Source organism: Hemicordylus capensis, chromosome 3 (genome assembly GCF_027244095.1).
Source record: "Hemicordylus capensis ecotype Gifberg chromosome 3, rHemCap1.1.pri, whole genome shotgun sequence".
Lineage (NCBI taxonomy): Eukaryota > Metazoa > Chordata > Lepidosauria > Squamata > Cordylidae > Hemicordylus > Hemicordylus capensis.
The window spans coordinates 293325914-293343765 of NC_069659.1; the positions used below are offsets into that span (position 1 = coordinate 293325914).

At 42.6% G+C, this 17852-nt stretch overlaps 1 protein-coding gene across 6 annotated transcripts in view; it reads left to right on the forward strand.

Annotated features, from left to right (window-relative positions):
- VPS8 (VPS8 subunit of CORVET complex) overlaps nt 1–8543 on the forward strand; it is a 150579-nt gene extending 142036 nt beyond the window's left edge. For 5 of the 6 annotated variants that reach the window (XM_053311933.1, XM_053311934.1, XM_053311937.1 and 2 more), the window contains exons 45-46: nt 5950–6030; nt 7349–8543. In XM_053311933.1, the coding sequence (XP_053167908.1) occupies nt 5950–6030; nt 7349–7498 (231 nt within the window). In that variant the 3' untranslated portion in view covers nt 7499–8543. The other variant, XM_053311939.1, reaches the window with a different exon arrangement.
- The last annotated feature ends 9309 nt before the right edge of the window (nt 8544–17852 follow it).

Here is a 17852-nt window from a genome sequence, read left to right on the forward strand (position 1 = left end):
TTGGTTGTACATGGCTCAAAGCATTTTATGAGTATTGGTTCAGAACTCCACCTACATGTAGTTGCTATTCAAAGTAAGGGCTGCTTCATATGCAAATAATGTCCTACATGGAAGTTCTGTGAATAAAATTGATACACTTATATGAGATAGTCATACATGTGGGCTTTCTACTCCACATACATTTAATTTTTACAGCCAATAATGGCTTCTCATAGCATGATCCGAGAGTGAACTATATGCATGTCTGATTACCAGATATAAGCTACTCTCAGGCTTCTAGTGAATCCATGTGGAATATCAGTCTTGTTCAAAGTCTACAAACCCCTGCTAACTGAGCAAAGAGGCACTTTTAAAGTGGTGATTCTCTAAGATTTAGCCGGGAGAGAGCAACTGGCCCTATCCAGCCCCAGCACAGCATTCTTCCTATGGCTGTTGCTGGTGTCTGCCTTATGTTTCTTTTTAGATTGTGAGCCTTTTTGGGACAGGGAGCCATCTTATTTATGTATTCTTTTATTTTTCTATGTAAACCGCTTTGAGAATGTTGTTGAAGAGCGGTATATAAATATCAGTAGTAGTAGTAGTGATGACATTTTGTATAAAACTGCAGCCATTTTGTGTTTCACTCTACAGAGCTGCTAATAATACCCTTGTGAATGGAAGGAGAGAAGATCCTGAAGCTAAAGGGAATTTAGTCTTATAAGCAGAAGACAGGTACATAAAGGGAATAGCCACTATTCTAGGTGTAATCCCTGACATCTCTAGTTGAGTAAAACATAAAACCATGCTGGGAAAGGTTCTCTTCCTGACACTCACTGCCTGATACTCACTGCACAGCTTGAAACTGCTGCATATCATGGATTGTGTTACCAGACTTCAAGACCATCAATTTTATTATATACATGATAATTTCTTACCCTCCGAACTAGAACTTTATGGTGCTGCATCTAGAGCTGTGTAGTGTGTTCTTATGGGGGAGGGGGGGATGGATAGGAAATCCTTATGATGATAGCTGTATTTCTTATAAGGCAAATGGGCACAATATCTGCCTTATACATACATTTTTGCCTCAAGCTTGATTAAACTAGATTTGGGATTCAGTTGTATTTTAAAATTAAAGCAGAGCCGTACATCTGGTATGTGAGTTAACAGTGCCAAATAACCACGATTGCATATTTTTGGCAGTGATTTGGCACAGTTGGCAGTAGTTTCAAGCTCACCAGAATGTCAGGATGAGGTTTGCTTCTAGCAGAGTTACCTGTTCTACTTAACTGTTATTTTCAGACCCCGTTTCCTGATTATATATGATTAAGTTCCATTTAGCTTCAGATCTTCTCACTCATAATGGTATTCAGTAATCCAAAAACCTTCAGTTTGAGATGAGAGTTAAGATGCTTTACATTTTCTCTCATGCTCTTAAAAAAATAGAAATTACAAGTTAAGATGCCCATCTTAACGTCCACGCCCTATAAGCTGTAAAGACTTTGTACTGTCTAGTATATAATGCACCAACACTTTGCCTTGGTCTTTCAGTTGGATACTGGGCTGGCAAGGGATGCATCCATGCAGACATTTAACAGATACAGTTTCCCTAATCACTTCCTAGAGATTCCCCTGATGAATTTCTGCCGGATGCATCTCTGATCAAGGCAAATTGTGAGTGCATGGAACCTCATTTCTAAAGCCATCATCCTGTAACAGTCAGCACAAAGTCCCAGCAGTAAGTACCAACCACCAGTCAGTCACTCACTACCCTCCCCCAAAAGCTAAACAAGAGACAGGTTTAATGCAGATCCTGAAGAGTAGTGGACACCCAGGCCTCTGTGGGGGAGGGCATTCCACAGAGCCGACCCTACCACTGGAAAAAATCCCGCTGCTACTGGTGGATGTCTGTTGTGCCTCAAAGGACATAAGTCTCTCGAACAAGACCTTAAATAATGATTGGAATGTTTGGGAAGACAGACTTGGGTAAAGATGGTCCTTAAGTTATCCAGGTCTAAAACCATTTAGAGAAGGGTTAGACAACCTAGTCATTCCAGCTGTTGTTGAACTACAACTCCCATAATCCCCAGCCACAGTTTATTGTGGTGAAGATAATGGGAGTTGTAGTTCAACAACCACTGGAGAGCCAACATTGCCTACTTCTGATGTAAAGCTTTAAAGGTTATCAGTGCCTTGAAACAAATTAATAACTTGTGCAGATCATGCAAAATTGGGGTGATGCACTACCAACAAGCAACCCCTGTTAAAAGCCTAGTTGCTGCATTTTGTATCAATTTGTGATTTCCAAATGCTTTCCATGGACAACTCCATGCAGAACATGTTACCTCCTACTTGGAGGTAATCAGAGCATGGATAACTGTAGCTAGATCAGAGTTATCCAGATAAGGCTGCAGCTGGAGAATCAGCCAAAGCTGATAAAAAGGCATTCCTTTTTACTGAGGCCACCAGAACATCCAGGGGATGCCTCAGATTGAGGAGCACTGCTGAACTACAAACCAGAGGGTGCAACCCCATCAAGAACAGGCCAAACACCATCTTTCAGATTATCTCTCAGATCACCATCTCTCTCTTTCTCAGATCGTGAGTTTTAGCTTGTTCTCTCTATCCAGTTCCATGCAGCTGCCAAACACCTGTTCAGGTCTGCATGGTCTCCCTAAGATTAGCTTTCCTACTGATAAGTATGTAAAATGTTTGTTACGCAATCTTCCTTTAAAACAGTGGCCGATGTCCAGACTAATGTCACTCTAGCATTTTCCATCATGCAAGGGGAAATGCAGTCCCCCCCACCCCCATCGCCTGTATCCAGACTGCGCTCAGCACCTGAGATAGAAACCAAACTTGGTTGGAAGACAGAGCCAAACCTCTGACTTTGCTAGGGCTACGCCCTTTCTTTGGGACAGGATGTAGAGTCCGTATAGAGCTCCTCTGTAACTTGCATTACAAATCTTTGAGATTGTATTAAATAGATGCCTCTTATCAGATCATTTGAATAAATGATAATTTCTAGAAGCTCTCATTCAAATCAGGATGGCTGTTCCAAGCATTACATGCCACATCAGCCTTATCTGGGGCCAAGGAGCATCTAGTAATTTTGGAGCCCAGACCTAAAGGCCTTTGAAGGCCCTGCCCACCTCCACCCCCTGCTGCAAGCTAAACATCATCCATACACACACACACACACACACACAGACTGTGATACATGAAGTATGTTTAACTAGTAGGTTCTTGAGGGCTCAAACAGCAACTGAACTCATAAGAATGTAAGACTATAAAATAGCTATATTGATGCAAATATGCATTACCAGAAACATTTCAACATGCAACTTAACATACTCCCACCCCACCTATTTCTTTCTCTACTCCTCCCTCTGTCTCTAAAGCAGAGGTTACACTTGGCTGCCTGGTGCAGGTCACAGCCACACTTGGCTGTCCAGCACAGTGTGGGTGGTGGCACAGCGACCACACCACCCAGGACAGACTAAAGAGGATTAGGGGGGCAGGGTGTGTGGAGGCCCTTGGCTTCTGCCTGGAAGTCCAGGGGAAGAGCGCCTCTGTTTGGGGGTGGGGGAGCATTTTAGACTGAAAAGGATGTTTTTAGTGTGACCCATGAAAGTGTTTTCAGAATCCCTTTCTTAAATAGTTATTAAAGTCAATTCAATCTGATATTTAGTGATTTATTCTGATGTCTGGGTTCCCAGTTATTAGTTGCTTGGTCAGCTCCAGGTGTTTGAAGTGGAAACTGCATTCTAATGAAAGTATGCTAGTTTGGGCACTTATGTTCAGTACAATGACACAGATGTCGGACTTGCTAAGAGATTCCCTACAGCATTGAATAAAAAGCTTTCCTTTAGTTAAAAAAGAGGAAAATGCCCTGCAGTACTTGTTTCCATGACAACAAGAAAAAATTGCTTGCAATATATCAGCTCATCAGCCCCAGGAATAATCTGATTGATAGTTGTGTGCAAGTGGAGAAACAGCAAAGGGGAGACAGTTGTGTTACATTTTCTTGTCTTTGGCTAAGAACAAATTACCATCTTTTTCATGTTGCCCTTTCCACTTCCCTGTGCATCTGCTGCTGGCCTCTGAAGAGAGGACACTGTCACACTACTACAGTAGGTTTGTAGCCATTATGTTGGTTTCTACAATATGAAACTTACCTGCACATTGAGTTAATATGTCGAATGCTAACCAGGAGCAGAGCCAGCCAAACGGCGGCCTGCGTTCCGCCCCGCCCCGCCCTGCGGCCCTACCAGTGATGCCCCATGCACATGACATAATGTGCACAGAGGCATGGCTCCAGAAAGTCCCAAGCCAAAATCCTCCCTCTCATTTCAGGCAGCATTTGCTGCCTGACAGCATACATCTCCCTTCCTCTCCCTCGCTGGAGGAAGAGGAAGGGAAATAAACTCAGTCAGGCAGCAAGCGCTGCCTGCAAATGAGAGGGGGAGGATTGGGGTAGGCCTTCTGGCAATTGAGCCATACCCCCTTTGCATGTGATGACATGCACAATGGGGACTCCAGCAGCCTTCTTCATTGGTGGCCTGGGTTCTTTGAACCCGTTCACTCAGTGATGGCTCCACCCCTGATGCCAGTGCTCTCTTTCTCAAACTCTCTTTCCAATTAAAACCACATTGAAAATGGTTTACAAGAATGATGAGATGAAATGCCAGAAAAATAAATCTTTCAACCTGTCTAGATTAGTTTTTTCTTTATTTAAGTGCTTTATTTTAACAAACTTTAAAAAATTAAACAGGCATTCAAGATTGCTCACAACAAAGTGGACAAATGCAATACACTGAACTTGAAAAGAGGAAAGGAAAGGCAGAGATGAAGAAAATGTATAGGAAGTATAACAGCTGTACCTTAATAATTTCAGCTTCAGAATTTGATTAGTCAGTATTATAATATTTATTATATTTGTGGATGCAAGTTTTCATGGGGATTGTTTTTATTCCAGTATTTAATTATTTTCTTCCAAGGGTATAGTTCTTGATCTGCAAGTTAAGGCTCTTTCTTGAACCTTGATCAATTCTTGGAGCAAGATCATTTTTCTTCAAGAATGTTAAGCAATACAACACTTAAAACTTCTACATGAGCATTTGTGATGCAAGGCGTGGAATGTTAAACTGGGACTTTGGCTTAAACATGGTCTCAGCTGTAGGCTCACTGAGTGATCCTAGGCAAGTCACAAACCCTCAACTTCTGTTCCCTGCATCTAACATGGAAATAATAATGACCTTTCTGAGAGGATGCTATGCAGATATAAAAGATGAGAAGTATAAAACAGTGTATAGTACTGTTAATGGGATTGTCTCCTGCAATAAGTCCACATAAGGTCACATATACAGGTGACCGGCCAGATTGGCCACTAGTTAGAAAACCTTTCAAGTCTTGTCAAGAGCTGGAATTATATGAGAAATGGCTTCTTAGTCTCTTACCTGCCTTAGTCTGGAAGTTTGCTAGTCATCCATATTGTGTGACTGTGCATAGACCATTTTCAGAGAGCATCAGTTAGTTAGATGTTAGCAGTTTGTGGTGTGTTGGTGTCAAATAGTTTGCGGTATTGTGCTCATATATATCGTGATGTGACAAATACTTCAGTTGTGATTACTGTATTTATATCTATTCAACTAAGAAGAGCAAGTTCATATCTTCCAGAGTAAAGTCTTTGTGCCTCTTTACATATATACTCAAGCAAGCAGCTATATTCCTGTCCTTACATAGTTCAGTGCAGGAAATACAAAATACTATTTTCTATTTGAGGAATGTTCAACTTTTAGATTACTTGGATCTTGCCTGCTTTCATTTGGGTCAAAATATAGGCCAAAACAGACTTCAGCAGATAACAATTGTTGTTTGTCTGTGGTCAATATTGGTAGTTCTTTGACACTAAATTTGTTCTGGTTGATGGTCAATTTGTGTTGGTGACATAATAATTTTGTTCCACAGGCCAGTTCAGAGTCCTTATTGGATCCACAGCAAGCTCAGGCTTTTGATCAGCTCTGTCGTCTGTACAGAGGAACATCCAGGGTAATATAACTTTATGTCTTGCTTTTAATGGAGTACAACTCATCTATGATTATTCAGGGCCTTGCACTTTACACAATATGTAGTTTGGCCCTTGCTTGATTGGGAATTTTGTTTGCTAAAGATCAGCTGTGGGAGGGGAGGAATCCAGATTGGGACCATGATGGAGATGGAGGGAAGCCTTAACCTTTTCCCTCCACCATAATCTCAAATCCGATCGGGGACTACAGCAGTTGCTATTTCCTGTAGGAGGGAAGCTCCCATTGGCCCAGTTTGTCCCCCATCCCATGGCTGCTTTTTAACAAAACAAGTACACAAGGACCTTGTTTAACGTAACATGTAGTTTTGGCCCTGAAAAACCATGAGGGTGATGGCTGTCGTATTTTGCACTGAGAAGGGAAAGAACCTAGTCAGTTTGCACCCCATTGCAAGTATGTGTATGCCTCTTTATTCTTGAATGTTTGTCTCACTGTTTTCAAGACTGTTTCCAAATTTCCCCAGTACTCACTCTTTAGAGGGAGTATTTATAAGGACAGAACCTGAGCATCATCTCAATTACTCTCACCCATACAATTTTCAGCTTTTGGCTTTTTAAGAGTTTTTCTCTACATAGATTTTGGGAACTTGTTTAATCCAGTGCGGTACTCATTGTACTCATCGTGATGTGACAAAACTGCCTTTTTAGGTGTTGCAGCCAGGCATGCATGCAATTCTTAAGTTTGCTATTTATAAAATTCTTCATGAAATTGAATTAATATATTATTATTATTATTATTATTATTATTATTATTATTATTATTATTATTATTGTTTATTTATTTATTATTTTGTTTAATTAATCAATCAATCTGTTAATTACAGTAATTAATTAATTAATATACCACCTGACTCCAAAGGCTCTAAGCGGTTCACAAAAAATAAACACAAGAAAAACAAAATAAAACAAACTGTTAAAAACAGCAATTTAAAACATTCAGAAATTACTAAAAGCCTAGCTGAAAAAAAATTGTCTTAAGGGCTGTTTTGAAGGCTGGCAAAGATGTTAAACCAAATATCTAAAGGGAGTGAATTCCACAGCCTAGGAGCAACTACAGAGAAGACCTACTCCTGAGTCATCGCCAGACAAGCCGGCAGCATATGGAGATAGACCTCTCTCGATCTCAGTGTCCGGTGGGGATACAATTGATTGTTGTATGCCCCATTCTACAGATGAATGTTTATATGGTCCACATCACCCTCTAATATATATGTGTTCATGTGCCCTACATTAACCATAACGATGTACTACTAGTGAGTGATTTTCCCCCCTTTTATTTTACAGTTAGCTCTTCTGACAGAGCTCTCTCGAGATAATGGTGGTGAAAAACATGGGCTCTTCCATGTCTCCCATGGTGATCCTGCTCTGAATAGTGTCTTTCAGAACGAGACCTTCCAGCTTCACCTCACTCCTCCTCCTCTTCTGGAAGACTAATCTCTATTTCCTAGGCAGCAGAAAAGCATTGTGAAAAGTAGATGTGGTACTCTGGAACTATGTATCCTGATAGTGAAACCAGTATGGAATACTTTATATGAAGTACAGTAGATCAGAGGTTGCCGCAGTGCAGAGTCTTTGGAAGGATCATCTCATCCTGCCCCTACACCCCACCTTGTGATTTGCTTAACAAAGCAGAAGGAACATCAAGAAATGTCTCTGGGCCTTTCTTCCAGTGGGCTTAGCTGGAAGCCATATACTACTGTCAAACCTATGCTGTTCTACACTGGAGCTGAACACAACAGTACTTAGGGCAGCTGTACCAAGCTCCAGGGATAGAATGTCTGCAGCCAGGGCTTATTTAAATAATTGGAGTTTGTTCCCTTAGAAAAGAGAACCAAGGGGAATACAGCACACGTCACTCATCCAAAGCTGACATTTCTCAAGCTCCCTTCAGATATTCCATTTAAATTTAGAACAAGCTGTGGAACTGCAGTCACAGTATCATAATGACAAGGTGGCTGAATACAGAGAGCCAAAAGTGTAACCTCCTAAATAAGACAAAAGCAAAGGACACCCCATTTGTGAGAATTCCTGTGAAATTCCTTTTTACATTGTGTGCTTTGCCTCACTGTTCAACAGTCCTGGTAAATGTCTAGTTATTAGCCCTTTTGACTGTGGCTTAAGATGGTTTCCTGTGGCAGATGCTACTCCAGGAAAGTGTCGCTCATTAGCATCATTAACCAGAAATTCTGCTAACAAAGCACATTGCAGTGTACCATTCAGCCAGTTTGACAGAGGCAAATATTTGGTGCCAGCTTGTGTGTGTTCTGGAGCCTGCACTTGTTGTATGCCAGCATTTCTACAGAGCTCTCACTGTTTCTAGTGTACCAAAAGAAAACAGCACATTCATCATTATGATTGGTGGTGCTGCTGTTGAGGCACTGAGCTGCCTGGAAAGGACATCCTCTTTCATTGTATCCCGTCCCCACCTCAACCCTTTTATCTGTTATAAACTCAGTACTGAATTAAAGGAAAAGATTCAGATGATTGTCGGTGCTTGTTTTCTTATTTTGTTCTCTTTCCTCTATGCAGAACATCGTCAACAACTTGCTGCAGGGATAGGTTTTAATATGATTAAAGGTGAGAGTCTCTGGTCCCTAAACAGTAAAGCATAAGCTTTCTTATAGCTTTCTCATTAAAGTATCTCAAAAACTGCCAGTCATCATATGTTACCTTCTCTATACAATGTAGTTTCTTGTTCTCATTATAACTGTTAATAGGGAGAGCAAATGGAGATAAAGGTGTACATCAAAGCCAGCAGTTTTTTGCTGACTTTGTGAAGGAGGCTTATGAAATTCACCCTAATAACATTGTTTACACTCTGATGCAAACCAAACTTGCAGTACATGGGAGGGGGTTCTAGAAGATCTTGTCGGGTATTTTTATTGTAATCCACCATCTTGAATCAAGATGGCAATCACTCATAAGCACCACGCTTTTCGAACTCATTTGTTTACAGTCTGATACAAGCCAAACTTATAGTACATGAGAAGGGGACCTGATAGAGGTGCTTTTATTTTGATCTGCCATCTTGAAATAAAATTATTTATTTTGATTTAAAATAAATAAATAAAATAATGATAAAGTGGTGGTTACCCAGATTTTTAGCACCATTCCTTTAGAACATATGTGTGTACAGTGACTTTTTAAATGGAGTCCTTTGTCATGAAACTTGGACCAACTGAAATGCTGTTTTATGTTGGAAGTAGGCACCATTAGTTCTACTTAGAACTTTATATGATCTGCTACAGAGAATTGCTACTATTGGGAACTCTCCGCGGGGGTGGCGTCACTGCTGCTGAAGCGATGGTGGTGGGCGTCTTGTCGGTCGTGAATGTTTGGTAGATGGTAGGGGATAGGTTTTTCTGCTTTTTCTTGGTGTGGTGGTTTTAGTGTCTCCAGTGGGGAAGGTTTCATCTGAGTTGGCTTCCACCTCTGTTTGAAGGAGCTTGTGTTTTGACGGCGGTGATGGAGAGGTGTCTGTTTATTGCTTATGGTGATGGAAGAGGGGATGGAGACTGAGGGGGTGGGTTCAGGAAAGAGGAAGGGATGCCTTTTGGTTGGGGAAATGGAGGGTGGTCTTCCTATTGAAGAAGCTCGTGCCAAAAAGAAGCGTAGTGGTTCTGTGGACTATCAGGCTGGGGTTTCGGGGAGGCGGGAAGGCAGTGAGTCGTCTTTTTCAGCTGTGGTAAAAGCAGTTAACAAAGATGTGAACATTGGAGATACCAGCCCTATCAAATTAGCAGAGTGGCTACGAAAGGCTTTGGGAGATATTTCCAGGGCTAAGCGCCTTCAGTCTGGTGATTTGTTGGTGGAGTGTGCTCATAAAGAACAATTAGACAAACTCCTCCATTTGACGTCTCTGGGTAAAATTAAGATTTTTTTGTCAGATTCCCAGGTTTCAGGCTTTGAGGAAGGGAGTAATATTGGGAGTTCCTCTTAGTATCTCAGATGATGAAATTCAAAAGTACTTAGGGGATGATGCTGTCTCTGAGGTAAAACGTTTGTCTTCTAAGAGGTAAGGGAAGGTTTCACCTTCTCTCACAGTTTTTGCTCTGTTTGGGGGTCTAGAGTTACCCAAACATGTAGTTATAGGCTATCAAGTCTTTAAGGTTCGCCCCTTTATTCCTCCTCCTTTGCGTTGTTACAATTGCCAGCGTTTTGGACATGTGGCTGCGGTCTGCCGTGGTCAGGCTCGCTGTGGGAAATGTGGAGGCGCGCATTCCATGAAGCAATGCGAGAGTTCCCTACCTGTTAAATGTTGCAATTGTGGTGGTGCACATACCCCAGGATATCGTGGCTGTGTAGTATCTAAGCAAGCCTGGGAAGTTCAAGCGCTTAGAATTGAGCAGGGCATTTCTTTTTCTGCGGCTGTCAAACGGTATAAGGAGGTTAGTGGGACGGTGGAGAATGTTGGGAGTTCTCTTCCTTCTTCCCCTCTTCCTTCTTCTTCCGTAACATTGGTTGGAGGAGAAGCTTGTCGCTTCCCTGCAAAAGAAATTTTTTTGGCTTTCATGGTGGAGGTGATAAACTGTACTGCCCAGACTGAGCGCCGTTCTGAAAAGATGGCAATAATTTTGAAGGCTGCTGAGAAGTACTTGGGTATGGGTTTGGTTACGGCTGGCCAGATATGTGCAGAGTTGGGTCACCCTGAAACTTAGGTTGCAGCCTTTAACAATTTTTAGTTGGAATGCTCATAGTCTTTACGCTCACGTCCAAGAATTAAAGCATGTTTTGTCGAAAACTTTGGATCCCCCTTCGGTTGTTTGTATTCAGGAGACTTGGTTGCTCCCTTCTTTGGCCTTCCAACTACCAGGATATGTTTTTTTACGTAAGGACCGGAAAGAGGGGAAGGGTGGCGGTATAGCTTTTGGAATTTTAGAGGGTTTGAATTTTTTGGAAGTTGATATCAGGATTGAAGATATTGAGGTTCTGGTTATTGAAATTCCATTGGAAGGTTCTTCGGTACCGGTTCAGGTTGTTAATGTTTATAACCCAAGCTGGCTTCTATCTAGACTTGTTTTGGATGCTTTGGTTGATGGTGTTCGAGGTCCGGTTATTTTTTGTGGGGATTTTAACAGTCATAATCCCCTATGGGGTAGTTTGAAGCTTGATCCCAATGGGAAAATTTTGGAGGCTTTTTGTGCAGATAAAGGTCTTGTGGTTCTCAATGATGATACACCAACTAGGTTTAATGCCAGTACTGGATTAATGTCCCCTTTGGATTTGGGAATAGTTTCTAGCTCTGTTGCGGGGAAGTGTTCCTGGGAGGTTCTGGCTGAGTTTCACATGGGGAACGATCATCTTCCTATTTTGTTGCGTTTTGGAGAAAAGGGATGTTTTGAGCAGGGATCATTTGGCCCTCGATGGAACTACTCTAAAGCTGATTGGAGTTTGTTTCAGTCATTGTGCAAGCAGGAATTGATGTTGGTTCCTGAATCAGTTTTGGTTGAGGAGTTTTCCGATATTCTTTCCAGTGGGATTTGTAAAGCGGCATCTCTTGCTATCCCTAGGACTAGGGCCCAGGTTGGATCTTGTCGCCCAGTTCCTTGGTGGTCGGAGGAATGTAGATCAGCTGTGAAAGCTAGGAATCATGCCTTTAGGAGAGCTCAGCGCTCTTTATCTGGGGCTGATTTGCTTTCCCATAAGCGTTTAAGGGCAAAAGTTAAGAAGGTCATCCAGTCGGCGAAGAGGAAGAGTTGGAGGTCTTTTTGTGATAGGATATCGGCAGACGTTCCAGTTGGGAATGTTTTTAAGCAAATTAAGAGGATGAATGGGATTCGGTTAAGATCTGTAGGTATCCCTGCTCTGGTGTCAGCTGTAGGTCCTGATTCTATTTCAAACATGGAGAAGGCTGAAACGCTTGTTAATGTATTCCAACACGTTGGTAGTTCGAACAATTGGACAGATTCCTTTAAATGGCATTGGGTAGATTTTATGGATTGCCACAGGGCAGTTTTTGAGACGTCTGCTCCCTATTTAGAGAGTGAGCTTGATGCTTTCTTCTCTCTTTGGGAGCTCCAGAGAGCTGTGAGTTCGGGGGTAAGGTGTGCTCCTGGGGAGGATGGGATTAGTTATGAGATTCTTCAGCATTTGCCTGTGGAATCCTTGGTGCTTTTGCTTTGTTTTTATAATTTAATCTGGGAAATGGGTATTGTCCCTAACTCCTGGAAGGATGCTGTTGTAATTCCTGTGGGTAAGCCGGGTAAGAACTTGTATGATCCGATGTCTTACCGTCCCATTGCTTTGCTTTCTTGTTTATGCAAGCTCATGGAACGTATGTTAAATGATCGTTTAGTGGCTTATCTTGAGAAATACCATTTGTTTATGGACTTTCAGAGTGGATTTCGGAGAGGTCGTGGTACACTGGACCAAGTGGTCAGATTGGAGACTGACATCTGGAAGACCTTCTGTTTAAAAGGGTTCTTGACGGTGGTATTTTTGGATTTGGAAAAGGCTTATGATATGGTGTGGAGGGAGGGTTTGTTATATAAATTACATTGCTGTGGTGTTTGGGGGAGACTTTTCAATGGCTGATATCCTTTTTCGCGGGAAGGCGAATTAAGGTTCGGGTCCAGGACTCTGTTTCCGAGCCTCGAGACATTCAGAATGGAATTCCTCAGGGCAGCGTTTTGAGTCCAACACTGTTTAATATAATGGTAAATGATCTGCCTTCGGTTTTGCCACTAGGCGTGGTCTGCAGCATGTATGCGGATGATTGTGCAATCTGGTGTAGGAGTAGGAATCTGGGTGGAGCTGTCAATAAGTAGAATAAGGCCCTTCTTGCCTTGGAAACCTGGGGGAATGAGTGGGGCTTTAAATTTTCATCTTTAAAGTTGAAGGGAATGATCTTTACGCAGCGGAAGGTTCCGGTGGCTCCTTGTTTGTTTTTGTATGGCTCCCAAATTGAGGTTGTTTCCGAATTTAAGTTTTTGGGGGTTATTTTTGACTCTAAGTTGTCTTGGGTTCCTCATATTCGCTATCTTGAGGATCGGTGTAGACCGCGTCTAAATTTGTTGAGGAGTATCTCTGGTAACCATTGGGGAGCAGACCGAAGGTCTCTTTTGTTGATTTATCGTGCCATGGTTCGATCAGTCTTGGATTATGGTTGTCAGGTTTTTTCTTCCGCTCCCAAGTCTGTTCTGCACAGGTTAGACGTGATCCAGTCTACAGCTATTCGAACTATTTGTGGGGCTTTTGTTACCACACCATGTAGTGTGCTTCGGGGCGTAACTGGTGAAATGCCAGGGAGCTTGCGTCGGAAATATTTAGATATCATGCTTTGGAACCGACTGCGTGATTTGTCATTTGGGAATTGGGGTAATGTGTATGACTTAAGTTGGGAATTTAGTGACCCTGGGAAATTCTCTAGAGACCGCTATCCTCATGTAGCTAGACTTTCTTTGTGGCCAGGATCTTAATTTATTGAGGGTTCGCGGCAGGTGAGAATCGTGCCTTTAATATACCCAGTCTGTCTTTATCATCCTCCTGAGGTTCTGCTTGATGGTTTGGAGAGTGGCCTTTTTAATAGGTCTAATGCTGAAATGAAGTCTCTGACTTTAGAAAGATTGTCTGTTGATTCGGATTTTTGTAGAATTTTTACGGATGGTTCTAAATCTGCTCAGGGTGATAGGGTATCTGCTGCTTTTGTTATACCCAGTCTGGGAATAGAAAAGGGTTATAGGTTGACCGGAGGCGTCAGCATTATGACTGCTGAATTAACTGCGGTGCTCCTGGCTCTGAAATGGGTTCAGGACATGCGCCCTGGGAGATTTGTGATCCTATCGGACTCTTTGTCGGGTTTGCAAGCCATCCAAGGGGACAGTTTTTTGAACAAGTCCGCTGTTGTTGCTGACATCTGGAATTTGAATAATCTTCTTCATGTAAGGGGTTTTTGCATTAGGTTCCGCTGGGTTCATTCTCACATTGGGATTTCTGGGAATGAGCTCGCGGATACAATTGCAAAACGATCTCTGGACTGTCTGGCAGTGGATTGTACAATTCCCTTTAATGTAAAGGAAGTCAGATCTTGGGTTGGGTCGGGGATGAGGAAGCTTTGGCAAAAGGCATGGGATGTTGATCCTGTGGGTTGGAGGGTTTATGCTTTTTGTCCGAAACTGAATGATTTTCGACGCTTCAGTATTTCGGGTAGGACCTGACAAGTCTCTTTGTTCAGGACATTAACGGGTCATTGTTCGACTAGAGACAAGTTGTTTCTTCTTGGAAAATCTGAGAATGATTTATGCTTGTTCTGTGGAGTGTCTGGGACCATAGATAACCTTTTGTGGGACTGCATTTGGTTTTGTGATGATCGTGAGCGTTTTCTCTTGTCTCTTCAGTCTGCTAATCTTTGCGGCAGGTCTCTTCAGGCGTTATTTTCGGACTGTCAAAATTGGAAGGTTGCTACCTCTCTTTTGTGGAGATTCCTCAAGTCAACTCATCTTTTTGAATATTTATAAAACCATCTCTTTTTTTGGACATTTGTGTTCTTTTTTGGACTTCCAGTAGGTGGCGTTTGTGGGACCTTATGGTCCTGGTACGCCATTACCTTCCAGAAGAGGAAGAAGAAGAAGAAGAAGAAGAACAACAACAACAACAACTTTTCCAACACGCACAACCTATCCACACAGTGAAAATTATGTGAACAGGGCATCCATTTGCAGAGAGTCACCCTGATGCTGAAATTTCCATGTGATACACATGGAGGGGAACCATGCACATATCTCTTCACAGGGGCGTAGCAAGACCCCTGGGGGCCCAGGGGCAAAATCTTTGTAGGGCCCCCCAAGTGCATGTGCCCCAAGCCACACCCCCTGCATCAGACGTCAGAGTAGGGCAACAAACACCTCCCCACTGCCCTTGCCCTGCTGTTGCTTCTTATCTTTGCCCCCGTGCAGTGGCAAGGGGTGCTGTGGCTGGGCCGGGCCTCTCCAACTGGCCTGTGTGCCTGCCTCTCTCTCTCTCTCGCGCGCGCGCACGCACACGCGCGCCATGACATCTGTATGGCATGCAACTTCCATAGTCGAACTGCGCAGGTGCACAGTTCAGCCACCTGGCTGGTGAGAATGCAAGAGGCATGCAGGCTGTTCGGAGAGGGCAAAGATAAGAAGTGGGAAGTTCTTATCTTTGCACGAGGGGGGGGCAAAGATAAGAAGTGGCAGCAAGGCAGCGGTTGCGGTGGGGTGGTCTGCTTGGGGGGCCCTTTGGGGCCCCCAGACCCTCTGAGCCCAGGTACATTTGTCCCTGCTCATCCAATGAACGCTACACCCATGTCTCTCCAGATTATAGAGGCTGAATAATCTAGTGGTATACCCTTTGATTGAACATATTGAGGGAAAGTACATGTATACAGTTTTATTTAAAAACAGTTCTTCTTTCCTTGCTACATTTCTCAAGGTCAGGTTATTGTGGAGTGAGACAGATAACAATTTCAGGGCCAGATCACTTCATGTAAGTCTTTCTTACTTAAAATACATGTTTTAACATCTTCCCTGAATGCGGCTTGGATGAAAAAGAGCTCTTAATCATGCCATCCTTTCTGTGCCCAGATACAAAATATGAATATGTATGAACACTCTGAATAATTAACAACTTGAATTGATACCTCTTAGACCTGATTCATATGCTAAATATAATTAAGCAATTAATTAAGCAAGATCACTGGTGCTCAGATGACCAGTGAATGGTTTAAGAAAAATTATACCAACTTTTAGAAAAAGAGCCATCAGTATCTGAACTGAAAACTTATTACTTGTAAAACTGGTCCCTGTGGTGGTCAATTCTGTTTGCAGTCTCAGTTAACCAAGCATTTACATGAAACCTGCTATATTGCAGCCAACTCTCAAGGGCCGCCAAATATGTTAATGCTATCTGGAGACACTAGGCTGCTTCAGACTATTGAAGAAATTGTGGTTTGTTCAGTCATGAATGCAACTTCCAACACTTCTGAGCCCACATGCTCCCTCCTCCTCTCTTTACCACCTCCACTTATGGACTGAGGTGATCATGATTAGTTAAACCATAGCTCATCCAAACCTAGACCTGTTGTTTACAGTTTAACTGTAACATACAAACCATGTTTAAACCAGAAGGTCAGAATGAGATTCAGCCCTACTGTTGTTGTTACTTCTATTACTACTACTTCTTCATCATCATCAACAATATTCAACAAAATTTCTCAAAGCAGCTTAAAGGAGAAATTGTGCTGTCGAGTTGGTGTCGACTCCTGGCAACCACAGAGCCATGTGGTTTTCTTTGGTAGAATACAGAAGGGGTTTACCATTGCCATCTCCCATGCAGTATGATTGATTAAGTGCCGTCAAGTTGGTGTCGACTTTTAGAGACCACATAGACAGATTCTCTCCAGGATGATCTGTCTTCAACTTGGCCTTTAAGGTCTCTCAGTGGTGCATTCATTGCTGTCGTGATCCAGTCCATCCACCTTGCTGCTGGTCGTCCTCTTCTTCTCTTGCCTTCAACTTTTCCCAGCATTATGGACTTCTCGAGCAAACTGGGTTTTTGCATAATGTGTCCGAAGTATGAGAGTTTGAGCCTGATCATTTGTGCCTCATGTGAAACTACTGGTTTGATTAATTCTATGATCCATTTGTTTGTTTTCCTGGCTGTCCATGGTATTTTCAAAAGTCTTCTCCAGCACCAAAGTTCAAAAGCGTCAATGCTTTTTCTAACTTGCTTTTTCAAAGTCCAGCTTTTGCATCCATAGAGTGTCACGGGAAAACCATTGTCCCAACTATTCTAATCTTGGTAGGTATAGACAAGTCATGACATCTAAATATCCTTTCCAAGGCCTTCATTGCAACCCTGCCAAGTTCTAGTCTGCGGCATATTTCTTGACTGCTGGATCCTTTAATGTTGATGGTCGATCTTAAAAGGCAGAAGCTAGCCACCTCAGTGTCTTCATTATCAATTCTGAGGCTGGTTGCTGTACCTGTTGTCATCAGTTTAGTCTTCTTTACATTTAGTTGTAGTCTCATCTTTTCACAGTGCCTGTTGATTTTCATTGCTAGAGCTTGAGGATCATCTGCATTCTCAGAGTGGTGTCACCAGCGTAGCGCAGGTTACTGATGTTTCTTCCTCCAATTTTAAAACCATGCCCATCTTCTTCCAATCCAGCTTCTCTCAGTATAGGTTCAGCATATAAGTTGATTAAAGAAGGAGAAAGTATACAGCCTTGTCTTACTCCTTTGCCGATCTGGAAGCAGTCTTTTCCACCATGTTCTGTATAGACTATGGCTTCCTGTCCTGTGTATAGGTTTCTCATGAGAACCCTTTTCCTAAGGGTATTCCACAACTTGACATAGTCGATGCAATCAAAAGCTTTTCTGTGGTCAATAAAGCACATATTGACTTATTTCTGGTATTCTTCGGCTTTCAATTATCCAGCGTGCATCAGCAATGATGTCTCTTTGTTACATAAGAACAGCCCTGCTGGATCAGGCCCAAGGCCCATCTAGTCCAGCATGCCCTGTCTCCTGCTGTTGCTCCCCTGCAACTGGTACTCAGAGGCATCCTGCCTTTGAGGCTGGAGGTGGCCTATAGCCCCCCTACTTGTAGCCGATGATAGACCTCTCCTCCATGAAGTCATCCAAACCCCTCTTAAAGCCATCCAGGTTGTTGGCTGTCACCACACCTTGTGGCAGAGAATTCCACAAGTGGATTATGCGTTGTGTAAAAAAGTACCTCCGTTTGCTGGTCCTAAATTTCCCGGCAGTCAATTTCATGGGATGACCCCTGGTTCTAGTGTTATGGGAGAAGTAGAAGAATTTCTCTC